Source organism: Aythya marila (assembly GCF_965140915.1).
Source record: "Aythya marila genome assembly, chromosome: 1".
In the NCBI taxonomy this organism is placed as follows: Eukaryota; Metazoa; Chordata; class Aves; order Anseriformes; family Anatidae; genus Aythya; species Aythya marila.
This window is the reverse complement of record NC_139042.1, coordinates 123,127,546-123,149,719: the sequence shown is the minus strand read 5'-3', so window position 1 is coordinate 123,149,719 and position 22,174 is coordinate 123,127,546. Positions and strand designations below refer to the sequence as shown.

General features: G+C 42.7%; 2 protein-coding genes across 5 annotated transcripts in view; one reads left to right on the top strand and one right to left on the bottom strand.

The window, feature by feature from the left end:
• WDR3 (WD repeat domain 3) overlaps positions 1 to 2,006 on the bottom strand; it is a 20,307-nt gene extending 18,301 nt beyond the window's left edge. The window contains exons 1-3 of the mRNA XM_082784071.1: positions 1,741 to 2,006; positions 995 to 1,204; positions 154 to 272 (exon numbers count right to left, since the gene is read on the bottom strand). Of these exons, the coding sequence (XP_082640197.1) occupies positions 154 to 272; positions 995 to 1,204; positions 1,741 to 1,911 (500 nt within the window). The 5' untranslated portion in view covers positions 1,912 to 2,006. The remainder of the gene's footprint in view (positions 1 to 153; positions 273 to 994; positions 1,205 to 1,740) is intronic.
• On the top strand, positions 1,994 to 22,174 carry GDAP2 (ganglioside induced differentiation associated protein 2). Of its 4 annotated transcripts, XR_014319407.1 has the most exons (15): positions 2,028 to 2,090; positions 3,662 to 3,911; positions 5,037 to 5,176; positions 9,172 to 9,325; positions 10,883 to 10,971; positions 12,499 to 12,575; positions 14,666 to 14,825; positions 16,174 to 16,324; positions 17,203 to 17,279; positions 17,754 to 17,830; positions 18,383 to 18,522; positions 19,111 to 19,165; positions 20,389 to 20,532; positions 21,407 to 21,695; positions 21,933 to 22,174. XR_014319407.1 is itself a non-coding variant. In XM_082784091.1 (14 exons), the coding sequence occupies exons 2-14, from the start codon at positions 3,736 to 3,738 to the stop codon at positions 21,452 to 21,454; spliced, it is 1,488 nt and encodes a 495-aa protein (XP_082640217.1). In that variant the 5' UTR covers positions 1,994 to 2,090; positions 3,582 to 3,735; the 3' UTR covers positions 21,455 to 22,173. The 4 variants fall into 4 exon arrangements, 3 of the variants coding, with proteins under 3 accessions (XP_082640217.1, XP_082640218.1, XP_082640216.1); XM_082784091.1 differs by having other exon boundaries at positions 1,994 to 2,090; positions 3,582 to 3,911; positions 21,407 to 22,173; XM_082784090.1 differs by having other exon boundaries at positions 21,407 to 22,173.

Below are 22,174 nucleotides of genomic sequence, written 5' to 3'. Positions count from 1 at the left end.
TTCCCTTCTGCTTACCACATTTGGAATTCAGACAACAGATTTATAAAAAATGTGTGGACATGACAAAACCATATTTTAAGATGCTAGCAGGTTTGAGACCTCATTACTCCATCACAACATCCTATAGGTCTCGTATGTATGGATGGGACTCACCTGGTGACCAGCAGGTTCTTCTCCTTCAAGAAAAGGACTTGAGTGACAGCGTCCTTGTGTCCTTTCAGCCGGTACAGACCGCTCTCGTTGATGACATCCCACACAATGACATCTGTATCCTGGAACAGAGAGAGTGTCTCCAAGGGACCAGCATTTGTCTCTGCAAAACGTCTACCTCTTCTATGATCTGTCTACGTCTTTATTAGGGAGCGTAGCGTTAGGACAAGAAGTAATGGCTTTAAACTAAAAAAGGGCAGATTTAGATTAGGTATAAGGAAGAAATTTGTTACTGTGGGGGTGGTGAGGCACTGGAACAGGTTGCCCAGAGAAGCTGTGGATGCCTCATTCCTGGAAGTGTTCAAGGCCAGGGTGGCTGAGGCTTTGGGCAACCTGGTCTAGATGGAGGTGTCCCTGCCCATTGCAGGGGGTTTTGAACTGAATGAGCTTAAGGTCCCTTCCAACCCAAACCATTCTATGACTGAAAGGACTACCCAAGAGCACACTTTCTCACCCTGAATGTTAAGGATGATTGATGCAAATGATGTGCATTCAGACCAATAAACACACCTCTCTCCTGGCTTGAGTCACTTTTGTTATTTTTGGACCTCACAAACTTCTTCACCTTCAACAGTTCTGCTACTACCTCTCTGCTGCCCCTCAGCATTCTCCCAGCCCTGGGCTCCCCAACCCTATTACCGTCTTGCAGCCCTATCTCCTCAAACTCCTCAGGGCACACAACCCACCTAAAATACCAAACATTTTAGCTCAGGTCAACCTTCTCCACAGAGTCTCTCCTTCTCCCTACTGTGAAAGGAAAGCCCCCCAGATGTTCAAGCCTCACCTTTGAGCCAGATACCAGCCGGCCACCAAGCTGGTCGTACTGCATGGCCGTAACCGCAGCCTTGTGTCCATTGAAAGTGACGTTTGCTTCCCCATTCAGGAGGTTGAAAATACGGATCGAGCCGTCCTCATAGCCAACAGCCAGGTGCAACCCGTCTGGAGAGGGGCAGAGGTACCTGGCCTCCTGCTTGAGACCCTTCAAGATAAGAACCTGCAATTTTTAGGACAGAAAACAAAAAGTGATGGTAAATGATATGCCAGAGCCACGCACTTAGCAGAATGTATTTTGTGTGCCTACTGATCTTCCAACAAAGTGCTTCTGCATCTTTATAAATTCATTTTTCATGTTTCTGTGCTGAATGGAGCGTAATTAACCCCATTTTACAAGGCATGCAGGAGCTGGAAGTAATCCCTCACAATCAAACAGGAACAGGGCCTGGAAACCTGAGCGTATTTTGCGCTCCTACTGCACTTCCAACTAAGCGTTTGTGCACGTTCTGAAGTTCATTTTTCAGCTTTCTGTGCTGAATAGAGTATAATTAACCCTATTTTACAAGGCACAAGGTAACAAGTAGTAATTCCTCCCAATCAAACAGGCACCGGCGCCCAAAAACCCCAATTCCTAACCCCTGCGTTTTAACCCCCACAGAGCGAGGGGCTTTACCCCAGAGCTGCGGGGCTGCCTGCAGGCACCCTAACCCAAACTTCTTCGGCTGGAAGCATCCCAGAAGAGCTTTTCCACCTCACCTTCTCCCCTTTCCTCAGGTCCCACACGAAAACATGCTCGCAGGCGGCCACCGCCACGCCGCGGCCCCGCTCGCCGCCCAGCGCCACCATGGCGGCGTTGCCGCCGGCGCTGCCCAGCAGCCCGAAGAGGGCGGCGGGCACATAGCGCAGGTACTGCCGGCTCAGCCCCATGGCGACCCTACACCGCACCGGCACGTTGCCGAGGGAAGCGGAGGCTCGTCACGGAGGGCCGGGAAGCCGCCGGGGCGGAGCTGAAGGAAACGGAAAGGGTGGTGAAAGGGGTGGTGGTGATGCCCGCCCCGTTCCGGGGTGATGCCGCCGCAGCGGCGCCCAGCGGGACCCTCGGGCCTGTGAGTGGGGGCGTGGGGAGAGGGGTTTTGGATGTGTGTAGGGGTGGTGGATGGCTTCTTGCGGCCAGAAGTGTGCTGAAACGTGTCCAGGGAGGGAGGGAGGGAGAGCCGCCCCTGTGGGGTGCTGTGCCCGCGTCCCGGGGGTGCGGGGCTGCAGCCCCTGTGGGGGGGGACACGGGGCTGTGTAAAATGTCCGCCCCCATGCTGGGCTCCTCGGCTGGCTCTGCAGTATGTCAGCCCTCTGAGCCGTGCCGGAACGCCGCCTCCGTCCCCAGGCTACAAAATTTGGGTGGAAATATTCCAGGAGGAGCTGTGGTGCGCCTCCTTCCCTGCTGCCTCTTCTTCTCGCCGCCCTGCCGAGGCCCCTACCTTTGTCTGCACCTCACGGGGTGGGCTCTGATCTAGTGCAGAATCATTAGCCGGCCTAACGAATCCTACCGGTTTTTGTTCATCTCCTTTTTCCCAGTCATCAGGCCAAAAATCTTATTTATATGCTCTTATGGCCAGCGTTGTCATAGCGTCTGCCTTGATTGACCATCAGCTGGGGTTTTTGGCGGGGTTGGTTTGTTTCCTAGCTAGCAAATATACCTCAGGTTTTGAAATTACCATTTGTGTAATATTGTTTTGTCAAAACCGTTATTGACAAAGCTGTAAAAAAGGTTAAAATAAGCGTGCATGTAGCAAAACGAAGTTATGTATGTGAGCCTATTGGTGCCAGTTTAATTCCCCAGCATGGTTCAGTGTTAGGGGGTGAAAATGTAGCCTACGTGCTGGTCTGTACTGGCAAGTGAAATGCACGCTTTGGGAAGCTCAAATTTTGATCGAACACCAGTGCTATTTTGGCCTTTTGATAAAACAGCTTGGATGTCAGAGTTCAGTCCGCTTCTTCAGGGTTTGAAGTTCGTTGGCAAGCATTCAGGTTTACCTCTGCTTGTTTTTTCCGCCTAAATCCATTTGGGAGAAAAGGTTTTGGAAGTGCACGACTGTAAAAACAGGGCCTTATTTGCAGTGCTACAGAACTCATTGGACTTGCAGTTCAGTGCATGGTGCTGCGATACAGGTGTACAACGAAGTTGTACCACTGGGATAGGGGCTTTTTTTGGGGGGAGAACAGACGCTTGTTTTCTTTTGCATTGTTTGTTTTTAAGCATGACCCAGGGCTAGGTCAAAATATCTGAAGGAATAGATCGTAGGCACCCTACTGCAAACTTGCTTTTCCTTTATGGAAAGAAATACTGCTTTTCAGAAAGGCTAAGGTCCTTTCTGCGCTTGGGAGCTTGCTTTCAGCACTTTCAAAATAAAAGCCCACAAGTCAGTTGGACCAAGTTAATAGGGAAGGTGTTTTTTTCTTGCACTATAGGAGAAAACTTGTCCTACTACCACTATTCTATGAGCATTTTCATTGTCCTTTGTCATAGAGATGACAAAACTGGAGAAAGAGGTTGAGTTGGAAATAAATCTGTTTTTCTGTTGCCTGTGATTGCATTGTAGCCTTGTGAAAGGTCTGATGGCTCCATGGGAATTACGTTCTGTAAACAGCTGTGACCTGGTTTGATTTTCTTCCTTTAAAGCACCCAGAAGACTCCATTGAGAACTGGAGTGTGACAAGTTAACAAGGAAAAAAAGAAGCCGTTCTTTCCATTCCATGGATCCCTTGGGTGCACCTTCCAAATTTGTGGATATCGATACTCTGCCAGGCTGGACTGATGTCTATGAGGCTAAGCAGCTGGATTCTCACCCAAACCCGGTTGAAAAAGCTCAAGTCGATGTTAGATCACCCTTTCCATACAGGAAGGACATCAACGAAAAAATAATATTATGGTAAGTTCAACGTGGTTCCAGTGCCTTTGTCATCACCTCTCCATTTCCTGCAGGATCTGACTGCCTCAAACAACCACTCCATGTTTTTCTACCAAAATCTATTGATAAGTACAGTGTGCTGAGGTGAACTTACTCCATCAGTTTTTCTTGCCTGTATCTCAGATACTCAAACCTACTCTCTAGGTGAGTAACTCTGTTAATCAGTATGAAGAGAGGAGGATTTAGAATGATGAAATGCTGTTATAGAGTCCTAGAATCAACAGATTTACTGGGAGGGCTAATTAAGGGATCAGCCTGAACATCTTTCCTGGTTCATATGTGTGGGAAATAGGATTGTTCATGGTTTTGCTGAACATGATGAAAAAAAAAAAGAAAAGTAAAAGGTTAAACATCTCCTGTGAGCTGTGTTTGGGTAAAATAAATGTGAGTGATTTGAACTGTCACTTGAATCTCTCCCTGTGCTTGGGAATTGTTATTTCCCTTCCTATGCTGTTTGATTCCAAAATCCCTAATGACAGCTGCTGTGACAAAAAGCAGGTCAGAGTTCTGCTGTTCCATCTTCTCGCATGTATCTCTGCTGTGTTTATCTGCTGCGTGTCTGATCCTCGAGCAGCAGACTGAACACGATCAAATTGTGGGTTCACAATTCCAGAACAAAAGTAATGAAAATTTGACTGGCCACAGTGTTGCTTGAGATCTTTGATGGTCTGAGGAATAGCAGCAGCAGCAGTAAGGTGCCCTGGATGGTATGCCTGCAGTATCATCTTATCACTAAGATATGAGAGAATACATATTTTTTTAATGTGTTATACTGTGCTGCTTCACATGTTCTGCTAACTAAACCACCCTATATAAAATGAAAACACTGCATTATCTACGTGCACCTCTAAATGACTTGAGGCTGAGAGTTTTCAAGGAAATGAGGGGCTGCAAGCAATCTGTCTCTATCAGTTGGAGACATAGGATGATTCTGCACGGTGAGCACGTCAGGGTACACTACACTATGTGGGAACTGGGATATTGTTAATGCTTTAATCCATCATTTCCTCACTTGTCAGCATTTATTTGAGAATATCCTGCTTAATCTGATGTTTAACCTGCAATAAACTTTCCTTGTTTCCTCAGGAAAGGAGACGTAGCATTACTGAACTGCACAGCCATAGTAAATACCAGTAATGAGTCTCTCACCGATAAGAATCCAGTATCTGAAAGTGTTTTCATGCATGCTGGGCCTGACCTGAGGGATGAACTCCAGAAGCTCAAGGGTAAGTAGCTGGAGACATTTTTCATATTGAAATCTGCTGTCCTTGCATAGTACAAAGCATGAGCCAAAATCAAGATGTAGCTTTTTCTTTTTTTCTCTCCCATGTCTGGTGTTAAGGTGAAATAAAGAGGGGAGGCTAGATTGACGTACATTTCCTCCGCTTTTGGTGAGGTTTGCATTAGCTGGATTCTTTGTTAGCCTGTTATATTGCTGATAACGAGACTTCTAAACATTCAGCTTTATTCTTAATGCCTGTTAGATGAAAATAAGTGTCTTTTTTATTTTGTGTGAGGAAGCACGAGTTTATAGTTATCCAAGGTCATACAAAAGTCTGATACAGCTTGCAGTTAAAATTAAGATTTCCCACATGGTACTGAGCTGAATTTTGAGACCTGATCACCCTGAAGCTGAATTTTGAGAACTGATTCCTGAGTAGTACTAATCACCCTCTTTGGTAACAGCTCTATCTCCTGTATCATGCTGTAACAAAATTGATAGAAGGAGCATTATATTTCCAATGCAGGCTTTCAGTAGCTTGAACTGCAGTAGAATAGGCATGCTTAGTTTTACGAAATCCTATTCAACTCATTCAGCTTGCCTTTTGTGAGTAAGCTGGAAGTAAGACAGGAGGAAGGCTAACCATTGCGTAGTAGAGGGAAAAGTCCATGTGCATCCTTAGAATAGAAACAACTGTTAAAATACAGCAGATGTTATGGAATAGTTAGGACCCTGGTACGTATACTCACTTCTCTAAAAATAAACCGAGGAGTTCTTTCAGTGCATTGTGGGGTGGGAAGAGGGACATTTTGAATCCTTAACGTTCAAGATCTGTCAGCTCTGTAGGAAGTTCTCTGTAAAAGTTGGGCTGAGCTTCTTAAATTCTCTTTTGCCATCCTGAGCTATGTGCAGTTTACATCCTCCACCCCTGTGGTGACACTGATGTCTTTGATGTAATCTGCAGATGCGTGACTCCTTGTGATAGTTTCCCTTTAGTCTTGTGACAAGACCCTGTCAGAAATCAATACTTCTCTGATGCTCTAGTGGCATGTTGTGTGGGGGAAGAAACTGGGTTACAGCTTCAGCTTTTGTGCACTATTAATGAGTTTCACAGTAGCAGAAACAAAGCCTAGTTAAGAAACTGGTTTATCGTACTTCTGTCACCTCAGCCCCCTTTTTGTGCTCTTTCCAATTTAATTTTTAATTTTTCTTCATGTGGGAGAAAGTTCTTGGTGAGAATTAAAAATGTATGATCTTGGGTCTAAACCTGTAGATCGTGTGGAGTGCTGATTTTTCAGTCAAGTTACTTCTACTGCTCCATATATTTCCGTGTTTCATAGACTGAAAGAAAAAACATGATCCTAAAGCATGTGACATGCTGATCTTTAGAAGAATTGTGCTTTCTTTAAGGCTCAGCTAACGTCTGTGCTCCTGGGAACAGTGTAGTTTTGATTAACACAGAAATACTACAGGGAGTAAAGGGAGGGATTTTTTATCACCAGATTAAAATAATAAGACCTCAACTTCAGTTCCATTTCTGCCACAGACCTTGACCTTGTACAAGTCACTGTACTAGACCACCTGACTCTGTGTCTTAAAATGGGAATAATTCTTACTGCTTAATTTAGTTTAGCAAATTTTGTAGAGATCTGTACACAGAAAGCATTGGGAAGTACAAAGTGTGATGCACGTGTGGTTAGAAATTACTGATTCTGCATCTGGTTGTCTGAATGTATTAGTTTCCCTACAGAGCTCACAGTTATACCTCAGTCAAACTCTCTTAATTCTTTTCCACAAGAGAAAATACTTCGGACAATTTTTGTTACAGGCCTTTGCTTGCTCTTCTGAGTTTGTGTGACTTTAGTCTTCCTCCTTGATCCATTCAAATCACAGAATCACAGAATGGTTTGACTTGTAAGAAACATTAAAGCTCATCCAGTTCCAACCCCCCTGCCATGAGCAGGGAAACTTTCCTCTAATCCAGGTTGCTCCAAGCCCCATCCAACCCAGCCTTGAACACCTCCAGGGATGGGGCATCCACAGCTTCTCTGGGCAACTGGTTCCAGGGCCTCATCAAACTCACCGTAAAGAATTTCTTCCTTATATCTAATCTAAATCTACCCTCTTCTAGTTTAAAGCCATTCCCCATTGTCCTATCACTACACCCCCTGACAAGGAGTCCCTTTCCAGCATTCCTGTAGGCCCGCTTTAGGTACTGGAAGGCTGCCATAAAGTCTCCAGGGAGCCTTCTCTTCTCTGGGGTGAACAAGCCCAGCTCTCAGCCTGTCTTCATAGGAGAAAATAATAGCTTGATATCTGATATATTAAATGTTTGGGCTTTAGCTTCTGATTTTCCTATCTTCAGCTTACCTAGATATGTTCTTTGCAGTTGAGGCATTTTAGAGGATGTGCAATAGTTCAAAGTCTATGCTCAGTTTTAGTATGCCGTTGTGTTCTTTCTGCTTATTTCAGAATAAAGAAGGTCGACTTCTATAGAAAATAACGTGATTTATGGGATCAAGAAGTTTACAAGGTGTTGGCTTAAAGGCAATATGTTGACGCCGTTAAAAAGGCATGCCTGAAGTCTTGAGTAAGATTCTCAACCTGGAATATTTCCTGCCTTAACACATGCTTTCATGTATGCTGTGAAGCAGCCTGTCTGAGCACCACAACAAATTCAGTGGAGTAGGAGAGAAAGTGAACATTTCTATTCAGTGTGAAGCTTCATAATCGACTTGAACCAAGCTGCAGCAGTGCTGCTGCCAGCAGGGTGGGCCCAGCCACTTGTTCACGCAGAATTTCTTTTCATGGGCATTAGCAACCTATAAGATCAGGTTGCAAGCTGATCTGGTGAAAAGATTAGTTTTCAGCTAGATTAGAAAGCTTAGGTGGCTCTCTGCAGCTGCATAAGCAGAGGGAAGAAGATGAGAAATATTCCTCCTTGAGGGCTGGGAAAGAGAGAGACTGAAAGTACTTCTTCAGCTGTTCAGAACTGCAGTGGAGTTCATTTCTTGTGAAGTGATTTAGGTGAAGAAGGGGAGAGTTAGCAGACTTTTTTCCTCCAGGAAAGGTACCTGGAGGAAACAGACTTCAAATACAACAGCTGTTGCTGGATATTTCTTTTTTTAAATCCAAAATATATTGAAAAAGGGCAGGCAGTAGAGAGCTTACAGATGTCACAGAGGGTTCTAACAGAATGCAAAAAACTTGCAAAGAAACGCAGAAATTAAACAGGAGGAACTTGCAGGGGATAGCCAAAGAGCAGTGCTAATCAAAGCGAGTTAAAGACTATGCAGTAAATAATCCTAGAGTATGTAACTGGAGGGTGCTGGGAATGGAACAATTAAATGTGGTGTGCAAACTTCATTGCCTTCGGACTAGACATCTGGTCTGTCAAGAAAGGTATGATCTCCTTGAAAATCATCCTTACGCCTTATGGACACCAAGAAATTTGCAAAGCAATGAATGTTACTTGGCTCAGGGAGTGTAGATGAAACATGTGCTCGGTCTTCCCATTTCATATACGTTTGCCAGCAATTGGTGAGTTTGATAAGGAGCTTTGCAGACCTTTTATCCAAAAAGCAGTTTCCCAAAGCCAAGCTGATAAATTCAGAAGGACTTTTTATTGGTGGTTGTATAGCATATTGGTGTATCGGTGTTCTGCATGTTGTTAACACGTTTCTCCCTTTGGCTCTGTCTGTAACATAGTAAGCACTGCAATTAAGGCAGCATTTCTAACAATTTGTGGTTTGCCTTCATACGTGTAGCTTTTAAAACTGAGAGGAATTAGCACGGCCTTCACCTCTTCAACATGACTAGGTGGTATTAAGCAGTTGCTGTGAGAGAGAAGGTGCTATCCTTAATATTTGATACCCAAAATGCTGACTTTTACGGATGAAGCCAAATTACCTGACTCAGGAGGAAGTCGAGGGCTTGAATACTTTTGACCCTATGGCATTTGTGCAAATCCTGGTGTTTATTGTGTTGTTTTTTTTCCAGGGTGCAGGACAGGGGAGGCTAAACTCACCAAAGGATTTAATTTGGCTGCACGCTTCATCATTCACACAGTGGGACCCAAATACAAGAGCCGGTATCGCACAGCAGCTGAGAGTTCTCTGTACAGCTGTTACCGCAACGTCCTGCAGCTCGCAAAGTAAGCAGCCAGCGCCTTACGTAAGGCTTGCATGGCACATCCCTTCTCCTACAGGAGGCCAAATGGCCGTGAATATCATCTCACATCTATTGGATTTGGATCAGAACATAAGAGTGGTGCTGTGTTTACGGTATACCTCACATCTTCTGACCTGTGTTGCAGTTTAAATAAAATATGGTGAGAGAGCTGAGCGGGTTCAAGTCCTGGAACAGCGTAGCTAGAGCTGTGCAGCATTCAGACATGCTCAGAAGCATCGTTAATAATTCTGCCAGACTCCATGCTGCAAAAATCTTTAAAAGAGCTTGGTCAAGCAGCAGTTTCAGGTGTCTCTGTGCAGCCACGTGGACATACCCAGTCAGATCAGACTGCTGCATCAGTTCATGTATTTGACCTCTCAGCCCTCATACAGTAGCCACAATTCTGAGTCAGGGTGCAAGGTTATTTCTAAATCAACAGTTACTGCAGATGGGTCTGTAGTTTTTCCTCTTTCATCCGTAGTGTCTTCTACTTCCTCTTAGCTAACATTTTTTTTTATCTTTATGGTTTCTGTTTTTCTGTGTTCTTTCCTGAATTCTGTTCTCCCATGAGGGCTGTTGTAATAGTAGTTGGCAAAAAATAGTTGAACCAGAACAATGTCAGAAAATTTACTTCACAAGTACACAGGGTAGGGAAGATAATTCTTTCAAGTCTGATTTCTGTGGTGTAGTGCAGTAGTAACTGTTTCACAATCCAGGTTATAGTTAAGTCTTCTAGTATATACCAGTTCTTGGGTGGTTTTTTGTTTGTTTGTTTTTTCTGCCTCAGATGTAGCAAGCAAAGCCAGGTCTGGTTTGAAACCTCTAATAATGAAAAAAATGTTGATAATTCTGCTTGCTGATTTCTGAGTGGCTTTTAGTCCTCCTGCTCTCTAGAGTGATTTTTGACACCTGTGGAATGACTGTCTGAAATTACAAGCTCTGAGCTTGTTCAAACTCCTCTGACTATTGGCACCACCTTTACTTTACTTTTCTAATAATGTGGCATGCTTCTCTTCTTGCTGTTTAGCTATATATCATTCCTTGCCAGTGGTTGTCTAATCGTATGTAGGATCAAGTAAGCCATTTCAGTCCGTGTCTGGACCACTGACAAAACAAATGGCAGAACAAGTGAAGGAACATAATACTTACAATAAAGAGCACCTTTTCTTCCCCTCCTTTCCCTTGTTGTCATTCCTATACAGGAAGAAAAGTATTTTGAAAGGATTACAGGGAGCTGGAGGTAAGAACTTCATTCAGGATATGAGAAATTGCAGAAATGAGGTAGTTGAGGTAGAAAGAGAAACCTGAGAACAAACACAAGAAAGAAAAACAACATGGAATCATGACTGGTTCTTTCGTTCCCTGCTTATTAATGCATCTTGCCAGGAAAGCATCCTTCTGCACAAACCTGAAAGAGGATTGCTGCTCCACAGAAACAGGAGAAAAGTACTGGTGTTACCTACTGTACTGGCAAAAGTTTGCTCCCACCTGATTTCAAGTTATGTTTGTGTTCATTTACTTCTCTGTTTCTGGATTTCAGGGAACAGGCAATGTGCTCTGTAGGATTTTGTGTCATTAACTCTCTGAAAAGATGCTACCCCTTGGAGGATGCAACCCACATAGCACTGCGTAAGTTTATGTTGGAAAGTGAAGTAAACTGGATGGCAATATGCAACAGATTGCTTACCTCTGGCAGACTGCTATTGATACGGGGAAAGTTTTTTTTAGGGGGCTGTAATGTGTTGCAGGAGGCCATAAAGAAGCAGGCTTTGCATGGATAAATGTGAAATGGAGGATAAAAACAAAAGACCTTTCTCCAAGAGGTCATCAGGAAGCATCCATGGGTTGGATGCTGTGTTGGAACCTAGTGTTTGATACTTTTTTTAATGACCTGGAAAAAGATGCTGAAGAGTGAGGTGAGAGTTTGCTGATATTAGAAAAGTGTTCAGAATAACAAGGATGAGGCCTTAATTGTGAATGACTGTAGATGGACCTCAAGCAACAGGGTGAATTTCAGCTGCTATTTCAGTGTTGTCAGCATAGCCAAACGTAAAGTGTATTTGCCTTGTTTGTTTTTTTTTCCTTTTCCTCTTTTAACTTTTCATTCCCATTGTCCTGTTCTTTGTGTCTGCTTTCCACCACCATCCATTCCCTGGACTTCCCTGTATGGTACTCCCACACAATAGGGATGTTGTTGCAGGCTTTTCCTCTTGCTGTGCAAGCTGACTAAAGAAATCTCACCCTTTGCTTAGCAGAGGTGCTGGCACTTGAAGAAACCGATTTGTCTGTTTCTCTGGTTTCTCTGCCATCTGCCTGAGTTAAGACTTGTGAAAATATCTGCTTACACAGGTTCAGAAAAATGCTTGCTGTGGAACTGCAGAACTGTGTTTGTCCTGTAAAGTAGTGTTGTGGATCAACCCGGTTACACGTGAATTTCTGTACAGGAAGTTTTTGAAGAGATTTTTTTCTACCGACCCGTTGTTACTTCTTTCCTTTATTGCTTTGTTGTTGTCTGTGTAGGGCTATATGCTACCTGATAAAAATGTTGCTAGGCCAATGTATTTGTTAGGACATTTTCTCCCTTAGTAATGTTGATAGAAAAGCACTTGAAGATCCTGGCATCTGTCAAGATTACAGATGAGGGCCTTTAGCTGCAATGTAAGTCCAAGAATTAGTAGAGGGAATAAATTCTCTCATTACTTACATTTATGATTTCTATATGCTGCTTTTGCATAGCTGACCCCTGAGTTTTTGTGTGGCTTGCGACTTGTTCTAGGAATAGTCCATTTTTGACAACTTGCAGAGACTTGGTAAAGGAGGGCTTTGGCTTGATTTTTTTTCACAGGGCACTAAGATCACATTCTATAAATTGAGGTGTGCCTAGTAAGCTAAAATCCCAGAGAGACTTTTTCATTTTTTACCCATCTGTAAAGAGAGAAGCAGGAGAGAATGGAGATGGAATTTCCAATATGCCCAAAAACCCATATCATGTTAAACCACCACTTAATCCATGCTTGTGTACTGCCTGTGGAGCTGTTTGGTGCAAGGAGAGAGATGTCTTTCTCTGTTCTGCACTCAGTTGATTTCTGTGCTTGTAGCCATGTGTAAATTTCTTCTCCTATTTTGCTAACTTACATTTACTCTTCTTTCTTGCAGGCACAGTTCGAAGGTTCCTGGAGATTCACGGGGAGACTCTGGAGAAGGTTGTGTTTGCAGTCTCTGAGCTCGAAGAGGTATCTCTTTGATGTTTCTTCCATCAAAATTCATGGACATGTTTGATCTCAGCAGCAGTATTAACCCCTGCACTGTAGACTGGGACTCACATTCTCCCTAACAAATCATCCTGTCTCACTTAGACTTTCAGTTGCACAGCTTATTTCTGTCTCTTATCAGCACAGTATCTTTTCCAGTGCTTTTTCCCAGCACGCTTTGAGCAGTCACCACAGATTTGTTTACAGCCTTTCCATTTCTGGCTTCCATGTTCCTGAGCCGTAAACAGGAGTCAGTATTAGAGGTTAGAGCATGCAGTTGTGCTGGATGCATTCTACCAGATAGACAGGACTTTTTCACGCAAGACTTGCTCTTTATACAAGGTTTGGTCTTCTGCTTTTAAAAGATTGCCCTGATTTCCATTCACATATAAAGACCTTAAACATTGCTGAAGTAACAAGCTTGATGTTTAATGATCTGTTTTCAGATAAGTGCTAACAGTTTCAGTCCTGGTTTTGGCTGGAATAGAGTTATTTTTCTTCCTAGTAGCTGTTATGGTTTCTGTGTTTTGGATTTAGGGTGGGAATAATGCTGATAATGCACCTGTATTCTAGTTGTCGCAGAGCAGTGCTTGCACTGAGTCAAGGACTTTTCAGTTGCACTGTCTTTATCTCAACCCTTGATTTTTCACTTCTTTTATTATTATTTTTTTCCTGATTCTCTCCCCTGTTCCACTGAGGGGGAGTGAGCAGACATCTGTGTGGTGCTTAACTGCCTGTCAGGTAAAAGCACAACAGTCCTTTTGGCACCCAATATGGGGCACAGAGGGTTGAGATAATGACAGATCTGCCCAGAGCATGTTAAAACACAATTGTTATGAACACTGTACCAGTTTAACAGTTGCTGATTAATGGCACTGAACACTGTGCTCAAGGTGTACACATGACCCATGTAAAGGACTGTTGTGGCTTAATCCAGCAGGCAACTAAGTGCCACACAGCCATTCACTCACTCCTCCCCTGCCACCAGTGGCATGGGGTCATAGGAGGGATGGAGGGGAGAAAGGTAAAATCTCATGGGTTGAGATGCGGACAGCTTACAGAAAAGGAAGAGAAAATGATGATAAAAATACCCAAAGCCAAGCAATGCACAACGCAGTTGCTCAACACTAGCTGATCAATGCCCAGCCAGACCCCGAGCAGCAGCCCTACTCCCCCAGCCAACTCCTCTCAGTTTTATTGTTGAGCACAATGCCCCGTGCTAAGGGATATCCCTTTGGCCATTTGGGGTCAGCTGTCCTGGTTCTGCCCCCTCCCAGCCCCTTGTGCACCCCCAGCCTCCTCACTGGCAGGGCAGTAGGAGGAGCTGAAAAGTCCTCGACTCAGTGCAAGCACTGTTCTGCAACAATTAAAACATCAGTGTGGTATCAACGCTGTTCTCATCCTAAATCCGAAACATGGCACCATACCAGCTGCTAGGAAGAAAAATTATTTTATCCTAGCCAAAACTAGGACAACATCTCTTAGATGTTGGACTTAATAATAGCTGCTCCTGTGCAGAATACCCACACTGTTCAGATTCTGTCACATCTGGATGACAAAACGAAATCACTTAATAGGGTTTCTAAAACTACTCGTCTGCTGGAGGGAACAAGTGGTGAAGTATTACAATGTTTAGTAAAGAGTTTCACTGTTTTCCTACATGTGAGGAGGGTTTCTCTTGGTTGTTTCTTGTTTATTCTTTTTTCCAGTCAGATCACTCGAGGTGATCTGTGTAGTGATCCATTTTCATCTAAGCAACCTTTGCTGAAGTCTGTCATCTACATGTATTGTAACTTCATCATGATGCTGAAGCATCTTCAGTCCACCTGAGTTCATGAAATTTAAAGCAGAATCTTCTCTGGGTTACTTGCCAATGTGGCACCAAAATAAAAAAATTGACCTTGATAAAGGCTATCTGCATTTATTGCCAAATAGCAGCCCAATGTAAGCCATCAAGGAAAGTAGCACGTTGCCTCCAAACCTCAGAGAAGATACCTGCTACAAGGGTAGGTGTTACGTATCTGAAGAGCAAGGATGCGTGATAGACCTTCACGCATTTTTCTTATTTATAGGCCACTTACCAGAAGTTGCTGCCTCTGTATTTTCCAAGATCATTGGAAGAAGAGATACAATCCTTGCCTTACCTCCCTGCAGATATTGGTAATGCGGAAGGGGAGCCTGTAGTACCCGAGCGGCAGATCAGAATTACTGAGAAGCCAGGTGTTCCAGATGGTGAGTTCTTAACTCAATTTTGGAATAAGGCTCTCTTTGTGAAAGTAAGCAAAAAAAAAAAAAAAAAAAAAAAAAAAACAGAAAAAAAATACACGGTGAACAAAGAGGTATCTGGGGTGAGGTGGTGGGGGAAGGCAGGCTGTAATGAAAAGAATTGTCAAGTTGCCTCATTAGCTTTGTGTGTTCGACAGCAGTAACTTCTGCTTTCTGTCTCGAAGTGGAGAGTGGTTAGAGGATGTGGTAAAGCTGTCGTTCTGTCTTTTTATTTTTTGGGGGGGAGGGGTGATGGAGTCCTTTCCCTTTGCAAATTTTCTCCTGAGCTGGTTAGGAGCTTCTTTTCCCGTTCAGAATCATACCAGCCCTTGGCTGAAAAAGTCATTATTGTTACTGGACTGTTTTAGGTGACATATTAAAATGCTGTTTCTAGCCAGGCCAGATTCTGTTGATCCAGTACATGCATCAAACTGGTAGGTGCTTAATGAAAATTAGCAGAAACTCCCCTAAAAAGTAGAGGAGCTAGATCAATCCAGAGGTCAGCGTTTGGGAAATGGCTGTCAAAAGCTCAGTGAAAGAAGACAGATTATAAAGAGGTTGCCTAAATTTCAGGGTTGAAATGGTGAGAGGTGGATGGCAAAACAATACAGCGTGTAAATGGGCATAGATAGGAGCAAATGGGTAGAGTGGAATCCTGCACTCCTGTTCCATTGTTGCTATAGCATGTCATACTGAAGTTGGAAAATTCAGTTCCTATCATCCAAATTGCCCAGGGAGGCAGTACTAGAAGCCCTAACAATATTCCTTTATGATATAAAGTTCAGTGAAGCATTCTGTTATGGTTGCCAGCAAGTAAGCCTGTGCTCTCATACCCCATTGCACAGCCGTGTAGTAGATACCCAAACTCAGGTTATCACTCTTCTACAGCATCTGTTTCAGCAGAGTCAATGTAAAAGGAAGAAGTGAGCCCTTTCTACAGCACAGCCTCTAAGCTGAATAAAACTGCAGCACGTGTCCCTCCGCATGCTAACTTTTCCTCTTAAAACAACTAGGACAACTGGAAGCCCCAAGTCACTCTCTCTAGACCTTATTGTGCAATCCCCCTGGGAGAATTAACCATTTTCTGTGTGTTACAAGGTGATAACTAGGACTTACCCAGTTATTTTCCAGACAAAACAATGCTTTAAGAGAGTGTGTATTTCTCAGTTGCATGCTATAATCATGGTACACTGTGGTTTTTGTGTGTGTAGCGTGATGAATGAGTTGGCTCACAGAGATATTTAGCAGTTCAGCAGCAGCACTGCTGTTTCGTACGCAGCTTGAACGTTTTATGCTACCTTTGTTTCTACTGCAGATGCTTCAGATGAAGAGGGGTTGGAGGCAGACTTGTCTTTCATTGGTTCCCATGCTTTTGCCCGCATGGAGGGAGACGTTGACAAACAGAGACGCCTCATCCTTCAGGGACAGTTGTCAGAGGCAGCACTGCAAAAACAGCATCAGAGGAAGTGAGAATTTCCTTGCCTGTGTGAATGTTTTGGGTTAGCTAGCTGTTCAGAGGACCGGCTCTCACGATGACTTAGTTATCCATAAGGTCTGATGTCCCCCTGAATCTCAGTGGTGGCTTCTCTAGCCTGAAGGGAATGAGCAATAGAAGGGAAGCAATTGATGAATCCTCTAGCACGCCCAGTGCATCGGGCCAGCTGGTTTATGCCTTTGCCACAAGGTGTCACTGTTTAATCATCACTTTCTGTGGTGGGATCACACTGGCTTTTAGTACTGCCTGCTTGCTCCTGAGGCTCTGGGCAACTAGCAGGTAGTTTTTTAGAAAGATTTAAAAAAAAAAAAAAAAAAAAGGATGGTGACGCTTCTTCCCTCTTTTTTTTTCTTTCTTTTTTGCCATTAGCCTTAATGTGCATAACCACTTTGCAAGAAGCCAATCTGATGCTAGGGAATCTTTAAGATGTGTTATTTGCCCTCTTTACTCAGATGAGGCACTCAATTCTTCACCATTTAAGAAATAAAATACGTATGTGATGCTGGTTGCTGAGTAGTAAGGTTCAACCTATGGACTTTTTTAAGAAATCTCTTGTTTTTTAAATGCTGACATGGAGGTGTTTCAGTGGAAAAATCTTTGAGATGTTTTCAGCCCAAATGCAATGCCACCGATAGTTACTAGGTGGTGCATATTCAGTGCCCCAGTAAAAATCACTAGGGAAGTCGCTTGAATGTTTATTTTAATACTTCTTCATCAATTTGAAAGTAGCTCTGTTGATCAGAAACCCACATTAAAGAGAGATCAGTGACAAAGTGCTAGTTTTATCCTTCTTTAGGCTTCTAATGCCCAAAGGGGATTAGATCTGACCAGATGTTTTTCACTTTCTAGTTATAATCGCTGGCTATGTCAAGCAAGAGCTGAAGACCTCTCTGATATTGCTTCCCTTAAAGCCTTGTACCAGACAGGTAAGTTTAGGGCACTGATGACTCTCGCTATGGCGATGACCCCGTCTTAAAGTAAAAATACAAAATAAAAATACGATATTTTCTGTGGAATTTGAGTACAATACATCATGTCATCTAGTTAGAAACCTGGCCAGGAACTAGGCAGCACCTCTGTAGTAAATCTGGTATTTTCAGGTTCTTTCTTGACTGACTTTGAAAGACTGTGTGGTAAGCTCCCCAACAGCTCCTCTTTAACAGTCTGAGGATATATACATATTCTGAATTTGCCTGTAGAATGCAACCAGTAGTAGCCTCAGAGGAAGAATGAACTTAGTGTGAATGGCAGTTTAAACAAAGAAAAAGTAATGTTCTGTGGTTAGTTTAGCAACAGCAGTAGGGAGGTTCTGAGTTGTGGCTGGTTCTCCCTGGTTTAAAAAGGACCAGCTCTGAAACCTGGCATGACTGTTCTGAGTCTTATTTTTCTTTCTCTTGTAGGTGTGGATAACTTTGGTCGCACAGTGATGGTAGTGGTTGGAAGGAATATCCCTGTAACATTGATAGACATGGAAAAGGTAAGACTTTGCAATACTAGAGTTGTGTAGGTTGAATGTGAATGTTCAGGTTGTGAAAGCCCAATTATAAGAGTACGTCACTGTTAATTCTAAAAGTATTATCTGTAGAAGACTTAAGAGACTAAATAAAAAATATTTTCATAGACAGATCAAAACATATTCCCCCGCATGCTTTGTATGTCTTGGGGTGGCTTTTCTGGAGGAGGAAGTGGACTGTTTTCAGAGAAAATTGTTGGTTTTCTTCTCAGAAAGTAAGACTTGCTCTGCTTCTGTAACTAGAAGATATGGAAAGTGAAATGTAGCAAGTTAAATGAGTTTTTCATGCAAACAGCAAACCTTTCTCTGTGAAGTCAGTTAGACAAAAAAAGACATCCAAGTGATTACAGTCAAGTTCAAGAGTTGGAGTGTTCACCTTGCTTTTGTAGCTGAAACGGAATGCCACCCAGCTTCATGATTCCTGATATTTGAATGAATTAAAGAAAGCATATTAAAATATAATGCAACTGTGAAAGAGTTCCTTGCGTATATAAATTTCACTTCTTTCCATCTCAGGCTCTTCTGTATTTCATCCACGTTATGGATCATATTGCAGTGAAGGAATATGTCCTAGTGTATTTCCATACGCTCACAAATGATTACAATCAACTAGACTCTAATTTCTTGAAGAAACTCTATGATGTTGTTGATGCCAAGTGAGTGTCAATAGGGGAAGAACCCCTGTGTGCTGTGCAAGTGTTTGTCATTCCTTTTATCCAGTTTTCCATTTATTCATTGTACTAGGACAAAGACCTAAGTAAGTAACAAAGGCAAAAAGAAGGGATATCTGTCATCTTTCCTACTCACAGAATCATAGAATGGTTTGGGTTGGAAGGGACCTTAAATCTCATCCAGTTCCATCCCCCCTGCCATGGACAGGGACACCTAGCACTAGTTCAGGTTGCTCCAAGCTCCATCCAACCTGGCCTTTGAAAATGTCCAGGGATGGAAGCTTCTCTGGGCAACCTGTTCCAGTGCCTCACCACCCTCATAGGAAATAATTTCTTCCAAATATCTAATCTAAATGTGTCCTGTTTTAGTTTAAAACAATTCCCCCTTGTCCTATTACTACACTCCCTGATAGTCCTTTCCCAGCTTTCCCAAAGGCCCCCTTATGAGATCTAGCTTTGTAAAATTGCATCGCAGGCACTTAAACAAAATGATCTATATTTTGACAGTTCTGTTGTCTAGGTAAGCTTGATTAGAAGTCAATTTTAAGACGTTTTTTTCTTTCTTTAAATCAGGTACAAGAGGAATTTGAAGGCACTGTATTTTGTCCACCCAACATTTCGTTCGAAGGTGAGGTATATAGTAGAAAAGAAAAAAATACTTTGGGTGTTGGCAGATAAACATTTAGTCTTTCTTTCTCACTGCCATGCTCATCCAGAGCTTTACTTTCCAGAACTTTCAGAGCAATACTGCATCGGACTCAGTCTCCTCCTCTGGAGGATGACTAAGTTGTCCTTGTCTCTGATTATATGGAGTTGAGATTGATGCTCTTTTCCTGACCACTGTTACTCTTCTGTATGGTCTCCCAGCTTGGAATGTCTCAAGAATTTCTTCATCCAGTAGCAACAACTTTTCAGCCAGGTTTCTGTGTGCATTCAATAACTTCTGTGCAACGATATTAATATCTGAAGCTGGAAATAAAATTAATTCTTTCCCTCCTAGCTACCATGTTAATATATAGATTGTTAGCAAAAGGTATTTTACTTGATTTTTATTTTCCAGAAGTTCAGCTTCTATTAGCAGAAACCCAACTGAATTTTACCTGAAGTTTGGAAAAATTCAGTGACCTGCATGCCACCTACCATAGGCCCTTGACCCCTCTCCTCTCCCCTCAGTATGAGCATTTGTGACCTGCAGAACAGCAGCCTCTGCTTCCTGGAGTTTTTTGTTTTTTTTTTCCTTTTCCCTTCATTTCTTATCTAGGCTGATAGAATAAGTAATATAGTGCTCAAGTTTGGACAATGCAGGTTTAAAAGCAAAAGTTTGCAGCGTCAATCTAAACAGCAGTATTTAACAACTTTCAGAAGACGGTGTTTTACTGGCCTTTGCAAAAAAAAAAAAATCCTTATCCCATTTACATCCAGACACAGAGGTACACATACTTCCAGTAAAATCTTGTAGAATAAGTTGAAATTGCTTCTGTCAGATATAGAGTCAGATAGATCATATTCTGAAAATGCTAAACCCGAACCTGAAGTGAAAACATGTTGCTACATAGATTGTATTTTTTTTAAGACAAAAGTAGAATAGCTGTCACTATTCTACAGTAGAAAGAGAGGACCTTAAGCTGGCAGCTGGGGAGGAGAAGGAGCTAGCATGGAGTCAGATAGCATTAGCTTTAAAGCTCTAAAGCTTGCTAGCCCTCATTGGTGTATACTTCCTGACCACCTTGTGTTATTGCAATGGTATCAATGCTTCAAGTGTAATTCAAGCCAGATTTGGAATATTTTGTTCAACCTGAAGGTTTTGAAACAGCACCATCTCAATTAGTTTTTGTTGGGGTTTATTTTCAGGTCTCGGCATGGTTTTTCACAACCTTTACAGTCTCAGGGCTAAAGGACAAAATCCACTATGTGGAAAGCCTTCAGCAGTTATTCACAGCCATACCCCCAGAACAGATTGATCTTCCCCCTTTTGTCCTTGAGTATGACGCCAGGGTAAGTGATTTCATGTGGCACCTGTCTGTCTGTGTTCCCAAGTGTAGTTACTGTGTATCTCCCGTTCTGCTCTGCAAAACCTGCAAAGGGGTTGACCTCTCTATATTAAGAATGTGTAGAATAAAGAGAGGGTTCCTGGAAAGCCTATTTTCTTCAGTGATTAACGATTTTCTTAGATTTTTTTTTTCACTATTTGTCCTAGGAAGGGTCAAGAAGTAGACTCTATTCTCAATAGTGCAGCCTCCTACGTGTGTAGGAGGCAGACTAGCTTTCTTCAGCCAAGAACTGTAACATAACATGCTAAGAGCCTGTGCAGAAGATAAAATTCATGTCATATATGTGCTGTATACTTTACACCTACTGCAAAAAAAGCTGTCTTCTGTTTTCCTGTCCCATGTGTCAAGGGAAAAAAAAAATAAAATAAAAAATAAACAATGGAAAATGGAACTGTAGTAGGATGCCTTGCCATTCATTGTGTGGGTTCATCCTCCTCTCAGGTCTCTGTACAAATGGTGGAATGCATATGGCTTGCACCATTCAAATCAACCTAATGAGGATGTCCTCTTAACTACAAAATAGCAGGCACAGCTGCAGGGCTGCATAGATAACTTTGTCTTGAAGGGAATGACTGGCTATCCTAGCATTTGCAGTTTCCTTGCATTGCAGTTTTGTATGAATTTTAACCTGTATTTTGTGTTTAAAACCAGTTTAAAACTGATTACCAGTACAATCCTGTTCTGGTTGAATTGTGGTGGTCACTGTATTCATGGAAAAAGCAGTTAGGAGCACCTGTTTACATCTGTATTATCATCCATTCTACCAAGGTGTGTTGGAGGAGGCTTTCGTTCAACTATTTATTCTGTTCTCATTGCAGGAAAATGGGCCTTACTATTCCTCTTATCCTCCATCCCCTGACTTGTGATCTGCAGTCCTGCAATGCTGCTGGTTTCCCATGGATCCACTGACCTGATGTCTGCCAAAACCTGTGCATTTGCCCATGTACAGAATTCAGAGAGAGGGTTTTCCTCCCCCAGCTCTGGTATTTTTTTACTGATGAGATATTTTCAAGCACTCAAGCAATCAGAGAACTTTATGCCACTGTGAACTGTACAACTATTTCAAATATATTTATCCAATGGAGAAGTTGAGTTCAGGATCACTAGGTACATTTTATTTTCTTCTTTTTTGAAGCAGTTACGTTTATTCCTGAACAGATGTTCTCTTTTCAGGGAAGTGTACCCAAAGCACTTGATCATATTTTTAACTATTATAATTTTCCACATCCATTTGCAATACCTGTTTTTGACTGGGTTGTACAAACGCTGTGCAGTACCAGCCTGACATGTTGCTCACCATATGGTCACAGTGCTTCACATCTGGTTACTTTCCCTTTCTGTTAGCGCTGATTACTCTGGTCTTGCCCCAGCAAAAGTACCTGGAATTGGGAATACCACGTCTGCAGGCTGAAGAAAGCACTACAGCCAAGCAAAGATTACTGCAACACTTAATATGATAAATGCTGGGTGATACAGGAGCCTGATACAGTCCCTGCCAGTTTTCATTGGATGATGTGACATGTCAGGATGCCACTACCCTCCCAGTAAGAATAAAGTTGAAAAGCATTTAAAGTTTCTTTATCCTT

What these genes read in the sequence shown, in the direction of transcription:
- GDAP2 (XM_082784091.1), top strand. Translation starts at nt 3,736, where the DNA reads ATGGATCCCTTGGGTGCACCTTCCAAATTTGTGGATATCGATACTCTG. An exon ending in TGCAACCCACATAGCACTGC is followed by an intron (nt 10,972 to 12,498) that starts GTAAGTTTATGT and finishes TCTTTCTTGCAG; the next exon opens with GCACAGTTCGAAGGTTCCTG. An exon ending in TAAAGCCTTGTACCAGACAG is followed by an intron (nt 17,280 to 17,753) that starts GTAAGTTTAGGG and finishes TTTCTCTTGTAG; the next exon opens with GTGTGGATAACTTTGGTCGC.